General features: G+C 36.2%; 1 protein-coding gene across 1 annotated transcript in view; it reads right to left on the bottom strand.

Annotated features, from left to right (window-relative positions):
• LOC114053396 (dynein heavy chain 8, axonemal) overlaps positions 1-20,886 on the bottom strand; it is a gene marked incomplete at its 5' end in the record, with an annotated part of 217,447 nt that overhangs the window by 107,907 nt on the left and 88,654 nt on the right. The window contains 7 exons of the mRNA XM_027876403.1: positions 1,382-1,553; positions 6,585-6,712; positions 7,359-7,496; positions 9,315-9,530; positions 10,274-10,441; positions 11,221-11,397; positions 17,389-17,492. Coding sequence (XP_027732204.1) covers positions 1,382-1,553; positions 6,585-6,712; positions 7,359-7,496; positions 9,315-9,530; positions 10,274-10,441; positions 11,221-11,397; positions 17,389-17,492 — 1,103 coding nt within the window. The remainder of the gene's footprint in view (positions 1-1,381; positions 1,554-6,584; positions 6,713-7,358; positions 7,497-9,314; positions 9,531-10,273; positions 10,442-11,220; positions 11,398-17,388; positions 17,493-20,886) is intronic.

Below are 20,886 nucleotides of genomic sequence, written 5' to 3'. Positions count from 1 at the left end.
ACAGACCTGGACTCTCATGTTCATCCTGCCTAGGGATAGGATTGTTCTCAGAATCAGGAGATAAAGCTAAACTTAGAGGAAAAAGGCATCATCTGTAAAAGTCAGAGAATGTAGAGGCAGGAAACAAAGCACTTAATTACATCTTACCTCAAGGAAGTGTAGTAGGGAGTATGTAGCTATGCTTTCCCCTGATTCCCTACCAACTGAAAGAGATGTCTATGTAGAAGTTGTGGAAGACTGCATGAGTTTTCCTAAGAAATTGCAGAGAGATGATGATGATGAAGTAGGAACAGTTTGCTTACCTTACTGCATGCCATTTGCTTTTGAATACCTCTGACAGCAGGTAGAAGGTGCTTTTCCCTTTGGACAAGACCAATAGATTCTGCTCCAGGACTAAAGTGCTAGCAATATAGGAAGAAGACCAATGCAAGGTGAGGGAGTTGGGACTATTACACCTAGCACAGAGTGCTCACAGAGAACTCTTAAGCTTCCTGAGTTACACTGACAAGCAGGGTAACTCTGGATGCTAAAGATTATAGAAAAATCTTTTTTTTTTTTTTACCCAAATGGGAGCAATTGACAACTGATCCTCTGGGAGATTTTGTTCCTAGTACAAAAGCTACAAGGGAGTGGGGATGAGAGCCTTAAATGTGGGAAAGGGGATAGCCAAGTAAGTGTAGGGAAGCTAACAGATGTAAAATATTTAGTAACACTGGATCACCAGAAGCTGATTTGAAAAAGGGGATGAGGAAGAGTGAAGAGTTGAGGATGAATTCTAGGGATGTGAACCTAAGTGACTGAAAGGATGGTGGTGCCTTGACAGTGCTAGGCCCTGGGGATAAAAATAAAATGAATGAAGCAGTCCCAAATCTCAAGCTTATTTTCCAGCTAGGAGACAAATACACACACACACACACAAATATGTCCATAGATATAGATAAACATGTGTAAATATAAGTATATATAGAATAAATATGAAGAGAATAAAAACCAATAAGTACAATAAAGTTAAATACCACCAGGCAGATAAGGAGAGAGGACACTTGCATTTGAGGAGAGCAGGAAAGACTTGGCATAGAAGATGATGTTTGAACTGTTTCTTGAGAATGAGATAAAGATGAGGAGGAAAGGCATTCCAAGTATGGGAAATGGCCTGTGCCACATGAAAAGACATGAAGATGGGGGGTGTTAACATATGCATCATCTATCTCACAGGCTATTGTGAAGGTCAAATAAGATGATGTATGTGAAAGCACTTTGTAACCATGAAATGCTATAAAATTATAAGTAGTATGTTATTATTATATTCTCAATTCTATAAGATAAAAACCTAAGAAATAAATTGAAATACAAAAGAGATGATGAGGATACTAAAACTTACTGTTGGAGGATCCACCAACATGGAAATCAAGTTTAAGTTTTCAGTGAATGGAATTTTCCGAATTCTCATCTCTACTTCCCATTGTTCTTTAAGCAAAAGAATCCTGAAGGTCTGATTGAAAGGACCAAGGTAGGATAGGAAACCAGTACACAGCAGCACATCTCCTACAAGTCTATGTAGAAAAAACACGTGTATAAATAAATGATACTAAGATGTATTATGTAGATTAAAGGAAACACAAAGCTACACAGTGAATGGAGATTCACCTTCTAACAAACTAAGATATTGTATGATATTATGTTACATTTGTAATTCAATTACATTTACGTACTTTAAATTTGTATTGCTATTTTTCATTTTTATATTACCTTCATTTCTGGATTTATCCCTCCCCTGGTCACCTTTCCAGGAATCCATCCCTTCTAAGAAAAAAAATTTACATTCCTATTAAACATATTTTCATATTAGTGATGTTATAAGTAAGAGTTAGAACCAATAGGAAGAACCACCAGAGAGAGGAAACAAAACTCAACAGAAGAAAAAAAATAGCAAATACTATGCTTCGATCTGCATTCAAACTCCATAATTCTTTCTTTGGATGTGGATAGCATTTTCCATCATGAGGCCTTTGGAGATATCTTAGATCCTTGTATTGCTGGAAAGGGTTAAGTTTATCAATATTAGTCATCATGCAACGTGGCTGTTATTGTATACAACGTTCTCTTGGTTCTGCTCATTTCACTCGACATCAGACCATACAAGTCTTTCCAGGTTTTTCTGAAGTCAGTCTGCTCATCATTTCTTATAGCACAATAGTATTCCATTACATTCATATACCACAACTTGTTCAGCCATTCCCCAATTGATGGGCATCCTCTCAATTTCCAATTCTTTGCCACCACAAAAAGAGCTGCTATAAATATTTTTGTACATATGGGTCCTTTTCCCATTTGTATGATCTCTTTGGGATACAGTCCTAGAAGTGCTATTGCTGGGTCAAAGGATATGCACATTTTGATAGCCCTTTAGGCATAGTTCCAAATTGCTCTCCAAAATGGTTGGACCATTTCACAACTCCACCAACAATGCATTAGTGTTCCAATTTTCCCACATCTTCTCCAACATTTATCATTTTCTTGTTTTGTCATCTTGGCCAATCTGACAGATGTGATGTGGTACCTCAGAGTTGTTTTGATTTGCATTTCTCTAATCAACAGTGATTTAGAGCATTTTTTCATATGACTATAGATAACTTTAATTTCTTCATCTGAGAACTACCTATTTATATCTTTTGATCATTTATCAATTGGGGAATGACTTGTATTTTTATAAATTTGACTTAATTCTCTATATATTTTAGAAATAATGCCCTTATCAGAGAGACTGGTTGTAAAAATTCTTTCCCAATTTTCTACCTTCCTTCTAATCTTAGTTGTATTGGCTTTGTTTGTGCAAAAACTTTTCAATTTAATGTAATCAAAGTTATCCATTTTGCTTTTCATAATGTTCTCTATCTCCTGTTTGGTCATGAATTCTTCTGTTTTCCATAAATCTGATAGGTAAACTATTCCATGTTCTTCCAGTTTGCTTATAGTATCAGCCTTTATATCTAAATCATGAACCCATTTTGACTTTATTTTGGTATATAGTGTGAGATTTTGGTCAATGCCTAGTTTCTGCCATACTCTTTTCCAGCTTTCCCAGCAGTTTTTTTCAAAGAATGGGTTCTTATCCCAGAAGCTGGGGTCTTTGGCTTTATGAAATAATAGATTACCATAGTCATTGACTACTGTGTCCTGTACACTTAACCTATTCCACTGATCCACCACTCTCTTTCTTAACCAGTACCAAGCAGTTTTGATGATTGCTGCTTTATAATACAATTTAACATCTGGTATGGCTAGGCCACCTTCCCCTGCATTTCTTTTCATTAATTCCCTTAATGTTCCGGGCCTTTTATTCTTCCAAATGAATCCTGTATTCTTTTTTCTAACTCTATAAAATAATTTTTGGTAGTTTGATTGATATGGTACTGAATAAGTAAATTAGCTTAGGTAGAATTGTCATTTTTATTATATTAGCTCAGCCTACCCATGAGCAACTGATATTTTTCCAATTATTTAGATCTGACTTTGTGTGAAAAGTGTTTTGTAATTGTGTTCATAGAGTTCCTGGGTTTGTTTCAGGAGGTAGACTCCTAAATATTTTATAATGTCTACAGTGAGTTTAAATGGAATTTCTCTTTCTATCTCTTGCTGTTGGGCTTTGTTGGTAATATATAGAAATGCCAATGATTTATGTGGGTTTATTTTATAGCCTGCAAATTTGCTAAAGTTGTTTATTATTTCAAGTAGTTTTTTACTTGATTCTCTAGGATTCTCTAAGTATATCATCATGTCATCTACAAAGAGTGATAGCTTTGTTTCTTCTTTGCCTATGCTAATACCTTCAATTTCTTTTTCTTCTCTTATTGGTAAAGCTAATATTTCCAGTATGATATTGAACAACAGTGGTGATATTGGTCATCCTTGTTTCACCCCCGATCTTACTGGAAATGCCTCTAACTTGTCCCCATTACATATGATGCTTGCTGAAGGTTTTAGGTAGATGCTATTTATTATTTTAAGGAAGACTCCATTTATTCCTGTGCTCTCTAGTGTTTTTAATAGCAATGGTTGTTGTATTTTGTCAAAAGCTTTTTCTACATCTATTGAGATGATCATGTGGTTTCTGTTAGTTTTGGTGTTGATATCATCAATTATATTGATAGTTTTCCTAATATTGAACCAGTCCTGCATTCCTGGTATAAATCCTACCTGGTCATAGTGTATTATTCTTGTGATAAGTTGCTGTAATCTATTTGCTAACATTTTATTAAAATTTTTACATCTATATTTATTAGAGAAATTGGTCTATAATTTTCTTTCTCTGTTTTGACTCTTCTTGATTTTGGTATCAGCACCATATTTGTATCATAAAAATAATTTGGTAAAACTCCTTCTTAAGAAAAAAAATGTTTAACAAATGCAAAAAAAAAAGAAAAAGAAAAACAGTTGAGTGTTTAACAACCTATCAACTGAGTTATGAAAGCTTCCAGTATATTTAGTGTTCCATAGATATAGTTTTCCACTTCTCCAATGGAGGGAGGGAATTACATTATTTTCAATTCTTCTTCAGGGACAAACAATTGTCATAATTTAATTATAGAAGTTGGGTTTTTTTAGTTGTTATTCTTCCCATTTATATTGCTGTAGTCACTGTGTATACTGTTTTTCTGGTTTTGCTTATCTTGATTTGCTTACTTCACTCTGAATCAGTTCCTATGTCTTCCTCTGATTTTCTGAACTTTTTATATACATTGTTTCTTATTGTGCATGACCATTACATTCATGTACCACAATTTGTTGAGCTATTCCCTAACCAATTAACATCTATCTTTTCAATCCTTTACTCCCATAAAAAAGTTCTGCTATAAATATTTTTTTGTGTATTAGGCCTTTCATTTCTATCTTTGACCTCCATGAGATATATCCCCATCAGGAGGATCTCTGGATCAAAGGGTATAGACATTTTAGTCACTTTCTTAGTACAATTCCAAACTACTTTTCAGAAGGGTTGGACCAATTCACAGCTCTGTCAATGGTGTATTAGTGTGAGTGCCTTTGCACAATTCCTTCAACATTGACTATTTCCATCTTATGTCATTCTTTATCAACTAACTAGGTACAACATAAAACTTCAGAAATATTTTGATTTACATTTCCCTTATTATAAGTGACTTGGGAGCAATTTTTCAAATGGTTAATAGTTTGCAAATAGTAAATAGTTAATAGTTCATCTTTCGAGAACTGTTTGTTCATATTCTTTAATAAACTAAAAGCTTTATCTATTTTACCATTTAGTTTTTGTGACTGATTTTCTCCCTTATGTGGCTAGCCATATCTGTGAAATATATCTGATCTAGTTATCTGCTTTTTTTAAATGGTGTGACCTTTAATATTAGGTTGCAGATCCATTTTGAGCTAAATCTGGTAGATGTTTTAAGATGTGAGTTTAAACTAAATTTTTGCCAAATTGCTTTCCAGTCTTCCCAGCAATTCTGTCAAATGATTTTTCCCCAACAGTTTATGTTTTGAGGTTAAATGTAACTCAATTTAATAAGCATTTACTAAGCACCTATTATGTGTCAGGCACTGTTAGGCTCTTGGGAAACAAAGATAACAGTGCCTGCTTCAAGTAATTTACATTTTACTTTATCCTTTGTACTTCTTTCAGGACAGAAATTCTGTCCCAATCCACGTAGTATATAATACATTGTTGATGCTCACTGAAGAGCACTGTGCAAAAGGGTGGAGGAAGATAGCCTAAAAGGGAACATAACATCACATAACAATCAGAACATAAAAGGGGACATGGACTATTTCCTGCTCTAGGCTATGGATTATTGTACTCTCCCACACAAAGCCAATCTAGATTGTGCTGCACAGTCTCTTTGGATAGTCTTGATCAGTCAAATGGTTCAAGAAGAAAATTAGATGTTCTATTCTTGCTATTCTTTCTCCTTGCCCTTCTCTGCTCTAAACTTTTTCAGATTCCTGATCTAGAATAAGGGTTTATAACTGGAAATCTACAAAGCCCCAGTGGTCTGATTTCGGGGAAGTTCATGAACTTGGATGAGAAAAAATATAACATCTTTATTTTCACACACCTGTAAATGAAATTTAGCATTTTCTTCAATCATGAATTTTAAAAAAATTCTTATAAGTAGTCTGTAGACTTCAACAGATTGACAAAGGGATCCATGACCCAAAGAATGTTAACAATCCCTGATCAACACTGAATCACTTCCCTCCTTTCCTTCATTTCTCCTTTTCCTCTCAGTTTTCTGGAAATATCATTATCTGTTAACAGAGGTGTTTCCTCTCAGCACAAAGATCACCAGAGGCCAAAAGACCACTGGGAATAACTATCAATGTGGATATATAACATGGAGAAATGACCCAACTATATAAATGATTCATAAATAGAAAGAAAAATATCTTCATGTGGACTGTTAATATGAACTGAGGCAAAAGTGAAATTAATCACAAAAAGAAAAACTGAGGGGAAAAGCACATCATGGGAAAAGATATATGTTTTACAAAAAGCTGTCTGTCTGATGCTTTTGTTCCTACAAAAAAGAGCAAGACATCAAAATATCTACCTGTTAATCTGAGCTTTGAATTCTTTGCTTTGCTGAGTCCATCTGACTTTTTCTCCACTCAGTCCATCGATAAGGGCTGATGCTGCCTGCATCTTTCTCCGGCATGATTCTGCATCATTCAACAAGTCCTAAATCCAGAAATGGATAAGGTCTTGAGGAAGTTTCAAATAGGGTTAATCAAACACCCAACAGATTTATTTTTTACACAAAGTTCAGAAAGACTTCCTCCATTTATAAAATAGTCCTAAAACTGAGCATCTCAACTAACATCTTAAATACTGAATGCTATCATTGATTAACATCATATTTTAATATTTGCTTCCATGAAAGTTCAAGGAAACAATTTAATGAAGGAGAATCAGACATTCACATCAATCATGGCAGTATTTCATCAACTGTTTTCAGTATTTTAAAAATTAGATTTAAATGAATAAAATACATATTTTTTATAAAAATTATCTTTTGATAAAAGGATACCTCATCAATTCATATTTACTTTATAGTCAAGTTACTATAAATAATTAAGAATTTGATGTTTCTCTCTTAAAGAAATATACTTACATTTAAAGAAATTAGTGTTTTAGGTCCTAGTCTATGTGTCATAACCAATGAATGAGTACATTTACTATTATGTATTTCCCTTAAAGACTTGTAACTTTGTTTTGGAACATTTGATTTTTATTTAGGTTAAATGATACATACAGTATTAATAATTGAACACAATTTCATTATGTGGTCCTACTCTCATAATCTTACATATAAAGTTTAACTTACCATTTTCTCATTCATGGCTGCATCAAATTTTGCTTGCACTTTATCTAACTCAGCTTGCTTTTCATCCAGCAATGCCTGAGCCTTCCCTAATTCAGCATTAGCCACTGCCAAGCGCCCTTCTTGCTTTGCCAAATTAGCCTTACAATGAAGAATACATGATTAGTATTACTGAATAGCTGTTAGTTTTCAATATTCAACATTAACTCTTTCAATATATGTAATTGTTAAGCAATAACCAAGAATATTAGAATAGTAGAAGAGAGATGATCTAGTCTAACCCCTTCATTTTATAGAAAAAGAAACTGAAACCGAAACCTGTGGAGGTAAGATGTTTTTCCCAAGGTCACAAGGCAGGGCAAGGACCAAGGTATTTTAATTTTGGCTCAGGGCTCTTTCCATGACAGTATGCTGCCTCAGCTATTTTATTAGTAATAGAACATTTTATTATCTGTAAGAATACTTTAAAATTTACTAGTGAATTAATGAATAGGAGGATGATCCATATATAAAGCTATGCCTTTATGTATTTTAAGCTTTTTTATTTTTCAAATTAACAAATATATTTAAGCACCTAGTATTGGTCAAGACATTGGGAATACAAAAAGGACAATCAGTCCTTGTCCGTAAGGAGACATAATCCAAGAGTGGGGTGATACATGTACATAAATGACTATTATAAAAGTCAGAAATAGAATTCTATGACATTAGGTCCAGCTCTCCACCTACCACAACACTTAGCTGCCTCCTAAGAAAGGTCGGCCTGGTTAGATCCCATCATATCATCTGGAGACTGGTAATGATGAGAAATGGGAACAGGCAAAGATTTTATCAACTGCCTCATATCTGATAGCCCCAGTGATGGCTTAACCAGACTTAAGCAAATCCTTTGTGGTGCATATAGATGCTACCCTATAAGACCTGGGAATGGTCTTATGCTAACAAAGTGATGGTCATCAAAAAACCTATTGCATTTACAAATAGAGGGCTCACAAACAGTGAAATGTGTCCTGCTACATACAACCTGGGAGTTCTTGGCTTTGGAGTGGGCTTTCACTGATAAACTCCCAAGACTTTATGTAGAGAATTCAATTTCAAGTATGGAGAGACATTAATATACTGACATATTTTGACCAGCACTAAATTGGATGCTGCCTGTTAAAGATATGTATCAGTATGGCTAATTTTGATTTTGGCATGCAGTACAGGCTAGGGAAGACTAAGATAGATGCACCTGCTCAGTCTAGAAAGGCTGCATGAGGGAAATTATATGCTAAGTTATGATACTCACAGTGCACATTTACAGATGCTTAAGTATACCCTGTATAATTTATAAACATTGCAAATTTTTCCATGTGCTGTTCATCCAATTGCATATTATAGTTTGAAAATTAAACATTCTTTATTCATTTGGTTTTTTGTTTTTAGTCCAGTCCTGAAATACTGTGGGTGGGAAATAGTATAAATTACATGCTACCCACCTCGCAAGTTAAAAATTTGCGATATCTATAAATAATACATGACACACTTATATTAACAGTAGAAGAGTAAGAAATACCCTATCCCTCCTCAAATGTCCCTTTGCCACTGAAGGAAAATAAAACTTAACACTGGATCTGATAACAATTACTAATTCTCATATTGGTAATTAAATGATAGTATTCTTTGCAGATTTCTTCTGGAATGTAATTTTGTCTTTTGTTGAGGATTAAATGCTCACCACCCACAACAGTCTAACTTGAACTCTCCCTGAGGTCAGTGACACTCTGCATGGTTGAGATAATGCAAAGGAAGTAAAAAGGATAAGACAAGATAAGAGGGCATGAAAAAAGGAATGCAGAATTTTTAATAGAGATATCTGCACCTATTAATCTAGACTGTGCCCACTCTTTTAAAGTGAGAGATACAGGAGATTTATTTTACTGAACATCAATTTACTGTAGGGGGAGAGCCCTTTACCTTCAGAGGCAACACCTCCTTGTTAATTCCAAAAAAAGTTGCCATAGCAAGTGTCCAAGACAGCAAACCAGCAACATTACCGCAGACCTTTTTACCATTCTCAAAAGTATAATCATCCATATTAAAATATGGCTGTAATAGCTCTACTGTCTCTTCATTAATAGTGTCCTTTGGGAACTGCTGTAGACTCTGTAAGAATCCGGCCCCGCTCATCAACTGCAAAAAGAGATTAGATTTATGACTTTGGAGAAAACAGGACAATTTTTTTCCCTTCAGACTGTTAGTTTCTACTCTGAATTAAAAAAAAAAATTAAACCCTGGCTCTAAATGGATGGTTCAAGGATACTGTGTTAATGAGCCAGAATTTGCAACCTTTGATTCTCTCTTCAGGTTTCCATAAGGAGCGGAGGAAGAAGAAAAAGAAAAATGCCTTCCCACTCTCCTGATTAATACTACTACCCAGGCATATGTCCCCATAATACATGTTCCTAATTAGAAGCAGGGCTAAGGTGAAGGCTGGGGACAGGACAAGGGCTGAAGACCTGGGAAAGGGTGGGGCAGAGCCAATAGTGCTTGGATTCTGCTATTTCTAGGTCAACCACCTCTTCTAGTACATGTGCCCCCCGATTAACATTCATAATCAACTTTGGAAACCACTTGTAAACATACCCTTCAGAGGCTGCTGGGTAACCACTGAACTGTTCTGCACAGAAGCAATGGAGATCTCAAAGTGGGGAGGGAGGGAGAATTGGGTAAATCATATAAAGAGAAGGCCAGTCTGACATTCAGATTCTGTTTGCCTTCACCACATTGTTAAAGGCCCTCTATCCTTGTTCATTCATCCAGTACACATTGATTGAATGCTTTCAGGGTGCCAGAGAATTGGAATGGGTGCTAGAGGTACCTAACCTAGGCAATTCAGAACTTCTATTCCTAGGGAATTAGTGCATTTTACTCACTTTCAATGACTCTCCCCAGGACGGTTTGCAGCAAGGCTTTTCAGGATCCATTGTGACAGGGTCAATCTTCTTTTGGAATAACAACAGACAACAATCCATGATTCTCATAATGAGATGAGGAGGTTTTGCAAGCTTCCTGACTGTAGCTATATCATTTGGTTTGATAGTCTGTATAAAGAATGAATACATTAAAACCATTTCAAAGATCCTCTGAAGTGATTTTTATTAACTCCCAGGATCATAAACCTTGAAAGGACCATAGAGTGTGTACCCAGGCATTATCCTAGCTATCTGTGGCCCCACTGATACAGCATTTTCCTTTAACACTTGTTACTCAGGTATTTGAACTAACTATGAGTCACCATTCATTAATCAATCATCCTCAATGTGCTATCAATGGGTCACGTTAACACCTTCTCAAGGAATTCACCTGTCAAGAGAATATTGTGCCTTGTTAAATAGGTATAATAAATACCAGAATATAAGCCTCACTAGTGGGGCAACAAATATCCAAGAAAGCTTGGGCACACACACTAGATAATCTTGAAAAATCATCTAATCAATTGCCCTCTTTGTACTTGAAGTACACTTAAAGTAGCTTAGACAATAGAAAATCTATCCAATTTTAAAAGTCTACTGGAGTCTAAGAAATCTTCATTACCAAGAAAGAGCTAATACAAATAGTTCAATTCACTGTATTTTTGTCCCTGTTTCCATAGAAGTTTGATTTATGAACATGAAAATAACGAGTTACATAAAATCAAGACCTTTTTAAAGCTTAATTTGTAATTGAGAGAATTAAATCAATGGAAATGCATTTCAAGCTAGGCAGTAAATCACACTAAGAATTCAATTTTGTTTCCTGAATGAGAAAATCTCACGGTTAACTTCATGATGGGAATATTTTGTTAATGTGAGCTTCTCTTGAAGTCTACACATTTGCTTACATTCAGGGCTGCTTCTGCTTCTTCTAAAGCTGGCTTGGCTGCCTCTAGCTTGGACTCAGCCTTTACTTTCTCACTGTCAATTTCATCTACAATTTTTTGGGCTTTGTCTTTCACCTCTTGAACTTCATTTTTCACTTTGGCTGATGCTTGGGCACTTACAGTGACTTCTGCTAGCACCTATGAAATTGTGAAACATAAAAAAAACCCATGGAAACCATGTTTGGAATAATAGTGAGGGACTATTTACCTCTTATAGAAGACAGCTAGATCTAAAAACAGATAATATCCCTAAGAGAGAAGCTAGAGAGTCTGGCATAGTGTAGTGAGAGGTGGCTAAAGAGGGAAAGAAGAGGGAGAGAGAAGACACAGAGGACAATGATCAAAACTCCGAAGGAGCAGCCAGAGAGGTAAGAAAACCAGGAAAGGAAAAGAAGTTCTGTCTTGTTTGATATTTTTATCAGTGACTTGGACAGAGATATAGAAGGCCTGCAAGTCAAGTCTGCAGATGACATGAAACTGGGATATATTCATATTACACTGGACAACAGAATCAAGACGATTAGAGAACTTAACAAGTTAGAATTATGAACTCAAACTAATAAGATTAATTTAAAAGGGATAATATAAAGTCTTGCAATTACACTTTTAAAAAATCAACTATACACATATAAAATATGGGAGACATAGTTTATCAATAGGTCTAGGCCTAAAAACTTAAAAGCTTTTATTAGGCTAAAACTGAGATATGAAGGAGCAATAGGGCAGAGCTAACACAAAAGCTAATGTCACCTTAGACTGTATTAACAGAAATGTGGTTTCCAGGATGAGGGAGATGATAGTGTCAAAATACTTTGTATTGGTTAGGGCCCACATGGTACATTGTGCTCTATTTGAGATATATTTTAAGAGGGACAGTGTCAAAACAGCGCACATCTAGAAGAAAATAATCAATATAGTGAGGGGATCTCAACTATGTCACATAAGGAATGGCTGAAACTACTAGAAATGTTTAGCATGGAGAAAAGAGGGAGAGATATCACAGTTGTCTTTATCTACTTTTTCTTTTTCTAGCTTTTTTAGTTGCATGACCAATTCATTTATCTGCTTTTTCTTTATGTCATTGATGTAAACAATTAGAGATATAAAATTTCCTCTAAGTACCACTTTGGCTGCATCCCATAAATTTTGGTATATTTTCTCATTGTTGTCATTTTCTTTAATGAAATTATCAATTGTTTCTATGATTTGTTCTTTGACCCACTTGATTTTTAGGATTAGATTATTTAATTTCCAATTAATTTTTGATCTCATTCCATTGTCCATTATTGAATGTAATTTTTATTGCATTACGATCTGAAAAGGATGTGTTTACTATTTCTGCTCTTCTGCATTTGGTTCTGAGGTTTTTATGTCCTAATAAGTGGTCAGCTTTTGTGTAGGTGTGATATGCTACTGAGAAAAAGGTATATCCCTTCCTATTTCCATTCAGTTTTCTCCAGAGATCAATCATATCTAACTTTTCCAGAATTTTATTCACTTCCTTCACTTCTTTCTTGTTTATTTTGTGGTTCAATTTATCTACTTCTGAGAGGGGAAAGTTGAGGCCCCCTACTAGTATATTTTTATTATCTATTTTCTCCTGTAGCTTAATCCAACTTCTTAAAAAATTTAGATGCTAAGGGGCAGGTAAGTGGCGCAGTAGATAGAGCTCTGGCCTTGGAGTCAGGAGGACCTGAGTTCAAATTCGGCCTCAGATACATGACACTTACTAGCTGTGTGACCCTGGGCAAGTCACTTAACCCTGATTGCCTCACCAAAAAAAAAAATTTAGATGCTATACCATTTGGTGCATATATATATTTAGTATTGATGTGACTTCTTTGTCTATAGTACCTTTCAGCATGTAAGTTTCCTTCTTTATCTTTTTAATTAAATCTATTTTTGCTTTTTCTTTGTCTGAGATCATGATTGCTACCCCTGCTTTCTTTGCTTCAGCTGAAGCATAATAGATTCTGTCCAGTCCCTTTTCTTTACACTGTGTGTATCTCTGTCCTTCAAATGTGTTTCTTGTAAACAACATATTGTAGGATTCTGGTTTTTAATCCATTCTGCTAACTGCTTTCATTTTATGGGTAAGTTCATTCCATTCACATTTATAGTTATGATAACTGTGTATTTCCTTCCATACTATTTTTCGCTTGTTTATCCCTTACTCCTTTATCCCCCTACCCTTTACCTACTCACAAGTGTTTACTTCTGATCAGCGCCTTCCCCAATACACCCTCCCTTTTATCATACCCCCTTCTATTATCTCTATCCCTTTTTACTTCCTTATAGGGTAACATAGATTTCTATATCCAACTGAGCTTGCATATTGTTCCCTCTTTGAGCCAATTTTGATGAGAGTAAAGTTTAATTAAGCTTTGCCTGACACCCTCCCATCGTCTCCTCCATTTATATAATGGCTCTTTCATGCCTCTTTTATGTGGGATAATTAACCTTATTCAATCTCCCCCCCTCTTTCTTACAGTGCAATTTTCTTTCTCACCCCTTTATTTTGTTTTTTGGGGGGTATCATCCCATCAAAGTAACCTTATATCCATATCCTCTGTCTACACATACTCCTTCTAATTGTTCTGATAGTAATAAAGTTGTTAAGAGTTACAAATATTACCTTGCCATATAGAAACATAAACAGTTTAACCTTATTGAATTTCTTATGTTTTCTCTATCTTGTTTCTTTTTGTAATCTTTTTTATATTTCCCTTGAGTCTTGTATTTGGAGGTCCAATTTTTTATTCAGCTCTAGTCTTTAAATTAGAAATGCTTGAAAGTACTCTGGTTCATTAAATGTCCGTATTTTTTTCCCTGAAAAATTATTCAGTTTTGCTGGGTAAATGATTCTTGGTTGTAATCCTAACTCCTTTGCCTTCTAGTATATCATTTTCCAAGCCCTCTGGTTCTTTAATGTGGAAGCTGCCAAATCTTGTGTAATCCTGACTGTAGCTCCATGATATTTGATTTTTTGGGGGGTGGGGGGGGCGCTGTTTGCAATACTTTTCCCTTGATCTGTGAGCTCTGGAATTTGGCTCTGATGTTCCTGGGAGTTTTCATTTTGGGATCTCTTTCAGGTGGTGATCAACGGATTCTTTCAATTTCTATTTTGCCCTCTGGTTCTAATATATCAGGGTGGTTTTCTTTGATAATTTCTTGAAAGATGTCATCCAGACTTTTTTTTTTTTTTTTTTTTTTAGGATCATGGCTTTCAGGTAGTCCAGTAATTCTTATATTATCTCTCCTGGATCAGTTTTTTAGGTGAGTTGTTTTTCCAATGAGAAGTTTAACATTTTCTTCTATTTTTTTTACTTTGGTTTTTCATATCTTGATGTCTTATAGAGTGATTAGTTTCCACTTGTTCAATTCTAATTTTTAAGGAATTATTTTCTTCAGTGAGCTTTTGTACTTCCTCTTCCATTTGACCAAGTCTATTTTCCTCAGTAAATTTTTATCTTTTCCCTTATTATTTTTTTTTCATGATTCTCTTGCATTACTCTCATTTCTTTTCCCAGTTTTTCTTCTACTTCTCTAATTTGCTTTTTAAAATCCTTTTAAGCTCTTCCAGGAATTCTTTTTGGGCTTGAGACTAAATTACATTTTTCTTTGAGGCTTCACATGTAGCCATTTTGACACTATTGTCCTCTTCTAAGTTCATGTCTTGATCCTCCCTATCACCATAGTAACTTTCTATAGTCAACTTCTTTTTTTTTTTTTGCTCGTTTTTTTCTGCCTTTTTTGTAATTTGGTGTTTTTATGTAGAAGTTGTGCTCTGGTTCTGCACCTTCCCAGGCTTTTTATGCTGGGGCTCTGGGTTTTACTGCTGGCTTTCACTGGGTTTCAGGGCTTAGCTGCTTGCTTTCTCTGGAGGGTAGGCCTCCCTTCTGGCTTATACTGGGAGGGTGGGGCCTCCCTGTTGGTCTCCCCTATGTGTGGGGTTTAACTGCTGGCCTGCTCCAGGGGTGGGACCTTGCTGCTGGGTTGCTATAGAAACAGTCTCTCTGCTGGTAGGTCCCAGAGCTGGGGTCTTGCTGTTGGCTGACCCAGGGGCAAGGGGATCAAGGCCTCACTAGTGGCTTGTGCTAAAGGTAGGGTTACTGGTGTGGGATCTTGCTGCACTGCACAGACTGCTCACTTGTATAGCGAGCTGATGGTTTGCAGAAGGGTAGGGCCTCACTGGTGGATTGGCCACAGGCTTGGAACCTTGCTGCAGGCCCCTTATTGTGAGGCTGGCTGCTGCTGCTGCTCTTGGACCTCACTCCCCTCCCACCTCAGGGAGACAGACCTTTCTTGCTGGGCTGGTAAGCTGCTTCCCTGCTCCTAGCTCAATTCTGAGGTGGTTTTCTAGTTCTTTGGAGGGGAATTAGGGAGGGCTTCAGAGGGTTCCTTCCTCACTCTGCCATCTTGGCACTGGAAGTGTCTTTAATTATTTGTAGGGCTAACATCTGGGGGACCGATTTATGCTGTGCAGATCCAGAGAATAAAACTATGACTAATGGGTAGAAATTGCAGAGAAATAGCATTTTTGCTCATTGCAAGGAGAAATTTCTAGCCATTAGGCCTGTCCAGGAACAGAATAGACTTTGTAGTGAAGTAGTAGCAAATTTCTTGTCACTGAAAGTATCTGAGCAGCTACTAGATGACACCTGCATGTCATCCATGCTATTGTAGAGTCATTCCAGCAGAGGGTGGGAGGCTGGGCTCAGGAGCCCTTTGCCTCCATGGTTCACATTTAAGCCTTCCCACAAACCTTGGAGGAAGGAGGTACTAAAAATATCACCCTTCCTCCTCCTCCACTCTCCCTTTCTAAACTCAGCCTGTGATTTTGTTGGTCTATAGGAAGCTCCTGCTAAAGAACTTTCTTTACCAATTGAGAGATTGTCAAGTTCTCTGCAATTGAGCCATTTAGTTGAGATAGTCAGGGGTTATGTGACTTGCCCAGGGTCATACAGCCAGTATGTACCAGAGATGGGAATTGAAATTGGATTTTCCTGTCTCCAAGGCCATCTCTCTTATCACTATGCTCTATTGCCCCTTATCCACATCTTGCAGATGAGGAAACTGAGGCTCAAAGAGGTTAAGTGATTTACCCAAGGTCATACAGATGGCAGGACTGGAGCCCAACTAGTCCTGACTCTAGATCTAGCACACTTACCATCTTACTTCTCTTTCAAGTTCAAAGATTTCATTTTTTTCAAGGTATTATCAATGTATTAAAAAGCAAATGGCCAAAGTCCAATTCCATTAAAACAAGTAGTCAAAGCTGAGTCTAGGTGTACAATATGCTCTGACCTTGAAAAAAAAGTAGACCAAGGCTCTGTGGAAGAAGTGATGCACATGGGAGGAGACTGATGGAACGAGCTTGGGCTGGGGCTGGGGCTGGGGCTGGGGGCAGATAAGCCATCTGGGACATTCCACTGGCAAAGACAGCCCCTTCTGGGAGGCCGCTAAAGCAGCTTCCCTTTGTTCCAGCAGCCCCTTTGCAATGCTTCCTTCTGCTGTCAAATAGATGCACTGGCTCTCTCTTCAGACAGGTTTGCAATCAGTTCCTCAGCATTTAAAAACAAAGCCAGATCTTATGGTTCCCTCTTCGCACTTTTAACTCACCAAATGAGTTGTGGAACTAAGGTTGTCTAACAATAAGGAAAGTTTCTTTTATTTTAAAGATTTCATCTTTCAAAGTCTCAGACAATAAGGATCCAACATTTCCCATGGAAAAAGGAGTAGTCAAAAAAAAAAGAAAAGAAAAAGAAAAAGGAATAGTCAAATATGGCAGAGAACTCAAAGAAAAGAAAAGCTAGAATAGGAGGGAGCAGGGAAGAAGACTTTAGGCTAGGAGAAGAACCTAATAAAATAAAACTAAAAAACCTATAGCCTTAGGTATTTTTTTTTTTATTTAGGTAGTAGAGACTTACAGGCATATAAGAAAAAGAGCTCATAGATCAAGTCAAGAGAAGAATATGATATATTTAAGATTATATATTGATGTAAATAAAATACTTAGAGATCTTCATGACCAGGATTTGGCATTTATGCACTATCTATTTTTCATAAAAGTTTTGGTATTTTTATTTGTTAGCAACATCATAACAGTTATTGTCTTAGTTAACTCACTTGATCTGCCTTTACAGAAGCCACTTCTAATTCCTTCTCCTTTATTGCAAGATCTTGTGATAGCTGAGCAACAGATTCACTTGCTTCCATCAGCTTACTTAGCCCTTGGAAAATAAGATAATTAAAAAATTTATCTACATATGCATACCTGCATGCCCCCCACATATATCCCTTTATATATGCATATAATTGTTGGATCTATGATTTATGTTTTTTTTTGTTTGTTTTCTTTTGTTTTGTTTTTGGCTAGGCAATGGGGTTAAGTGACTTGCCCGGGGTCACACAGCTAGTAAATGTCAAGTGTCTGAGGTTGGAATTGAACTCAGGTCTTCCTCACTTCAGGGCCAGTGCTCTTTCCACTGCGCCACCTACCTGCCCCCGAATCTATGATTTATGAACAAAAACCTGAAGGCCAAAATGAACAATCTTGAATGACAAGCAAGGAGTATAATAGAAGATCAAAGGTATACTTCTTGTAAGATAATTGCCCCCATTCTACTCTAGCCTACTCTTAAGTCAAGCTATAGCATCAGATTATTCAACCTGGAGAAAATGAACCAAACCTTATCACAGAACACCAAATGAAAAGCCTTCTGAAAATACCAGTGTAAGCTCTAGGACTTTTTAAGAGACCCAAAGTCCCCAAATGTCCAATAATCATTACATTCACCTTGGGTAAATTATAGACATCTTGAAGAGTAAAGGATCTCTCTTTCATTTCATTACTCCATGACTTATCTCAGTGAATTCTCATCAATATAGCTTCACATTGTATTTGGTTGATGTGTTTGCTTGATCATAAGTGCATAGTCTTGGAAGGAAGATTTTTATAACTTAAATTTTCCAATAATATTATAAAAATGAACAATTTTGAAAGAGTTAAGCCCTCTGATCAATACATTGACCAAACCTGATTCCAGAGAACTGAACATGAAGCACTCTCCCCATTGTCTGACCTAGAGGGGATGGACTCATTGTACAGAATGAGATGTACATTTTTGGATATGTCAATGTGGAAATTGGTTTTGCTTGATTTTGCAAAACAAAGATTTTGGAGGTTTTTAGGGGGAGGAGATGAGGGAAAAAATAAATACTTACCATTAACTAAAAAAATAAAATTAAACTGAAAAAAGAAACAAATTATCACTGTTAGTCATCACTATCTACCTATTTTCATTGCAGTGTATCTCTAGAATAGACCCTTTCATAACTCCCCTATTGTTGCCAGTAACATGAGCTCCTCAAAGGCAGGGATTACTTTTCTTTCTTTCTTGCTTTTTTTTTTTTTTTTTGGTCTTTGATCTGTCAAGGTTGAAATTTAAGGTAATTTGAGGCACAAAGTTCCAAGCACATTTAATTTATTGCTAAGACTAGTGACGACAAATAAAAGGAGTTTCTTAACTCAGTCAAAAGACCACAAGGTATGGCTTACTAGCCTTCATATAGTTTTGGGAAGTACAAGAGAACCAAGAACAGTAAGCATAAAACAATATGATTGGTCACAAAGTCTGAAGTATCACAGATGATGGAAAACAATGTGATTGGATGGGCAGGAATGCAGGGCTAGTGACAATCGCTACTTCCACAGTCAGGCATCTTGATTTTTGTCTTGCCGCTGGACTTGGATGACTCTGGAAGAGAAAGTAAGGCTGACAACTTTTCACAACTCTGCCTCACTTAAATCCAATTCAAGTGCAACTCAAGAAATCCCTATGTGACGTCATTAGTCTTCTTCAAAAACAAAGGATGCAGGTGCTGTCCACCCGCATTGTTATTTAGAGTCACAGTGATAACAGTCCAGATTTTCTTGAAGGACAGTCAGTGTTGCAGAAATAACAGACTTTTTGATGCCTACCTGCACCTTCCAACACTTGTTAGAAAGATAACAGATCTCCCTTAATTGTACATGGGCAGTTAGTATAGAAACAATATATTTCTTTGAATTAAGATGATTTATGGGACAACTTAGCTCAGAGAGGAAAAAACTTCTGAACTTAACTCAGAGACAAAGAAACATGGATTAGGCAATTCTAAAAACATACTGGGGGTGATATAGAATAGAATCAATTACAAAATAGAATCAGAATCAATTTGATTTTCTCAGATCTCTAGTGTTTAGCACATAGTAAGCATTTAAGTAAATGCTTATTGAAATAATTTTCATTCATATTTGAAGACAAAATTCTAATGTTGTTAATCATGTGTACATATGTGACTGCAAATACCTATTCATTTCTATACTGTATATATGTAAAAATTAGGTTTAGTAGGGGTTAAAAAAAAGGTCTGTATTTTTGTTGGCTTCACAAACAAGACACCAATATAGCCACCAGGGGGTGCTATTAACCAGTATAGTACATGACTATGTTAAGGGCCAAGTTCCTTAGAAACAATTCCTCTTCTTCTATTAAGCAGAACCCCCCCAACATCAGAGGACTTTCTAGGGCAATGGACAAGCAAGAAAAGGAATCCTTCTGTTATTACTGACACCAACAATTAGGATGGTCACTAAGATATGTTTACTAGGAAAGGGAAGAAAAGACTACCTTCACAAAACAACTGTTTTATTCAACTATTTAAAAAAGAAACTGGTCAAGCCGATTATATTTCTAGATTTTTATCTTTGTATTCTAGATTTTGTCATTTAAATGGTACTGTGGTTAAAATCAGAGATTTTGTAAATATTAACAGATAATTGTTAGTTAAGTGATAAAGGAAAAGTTCTTTAAGTGCTTAAAAGTGCTTTAAAGACTTAATACAGTTCAGATTTCACAAAATACTAGTTATTACTAAAATCTAGCTTTTCTAAGTATTTTGAGAACAGAAAAAATATTTGTCTTTTCAGGACCAAACTGGCATGTAAATGATTTATTTACCTGCTTCTGTGATTTGATTATGAGTGTTACTTCTGTCTCTTTCTCATTCTGTGTGACCTTTGTCCACATCTCACTTCTCCTCCTTAGGGGATCATCCCTGCATGCTGAGGCCCTTTCTTTAAATCTCCAGACATTGTTTGGGTAACTGTGGCTCATCTGGGCTTTCCATCTGTTTCTCCCTTTTTATGCTACATGACCTGGCCACTTGCTTTTCTGGTTACACACCCCTGATAGCTTTTATGCCATGTCTCTGTGCAATTCTTTGTTAGTAACACATTGCACTGTATGTACACCTACCAATGATCCCTTTGTTGTCATTGGCTAATCTGCACTTTAATTCAATCAATCAGAAAGCATTTATTAAGCACCTACTGTGTGTTTGAGTGCTGTATAAGACACTGGAGATTAAAGAAACAATTAAAGCTCTTGAGAAGTTTATATTCTATCAGACCCAAGTTTCTATGACTGAAGGAGGTTAAGGAGCAAGGTCGCTATCAGCTTTAGAGAGCAGGAAAAATTCAGTGGAGAGAAATTAAGGAGTAAGGTCACAGGGATGTGTTGGACCGGTTAAATTTTCAGTATGAGTAATTACACTTGGGAAATCTTCACAAGTTACAAAATA

The sequence above is a fragment of the Vombatus ursinus genome, unplaced genomic scaffold (assembly GCF_900497805.2).
Source record: "Vombatus ursinus unplaced genomic scaffold, bare-nosed wombat genome assembly UNPS02014811.1, whole genome shotgun sequence".
NCBI lineage: Eukaryota > Metazoa > Chordata > Mammalia > Diprotodontia > Vombatidae > Vombatus > Vombatus ursinus.
This window is presented reverse-complemented; position numbering and strand designations above follow the sequence as displayed.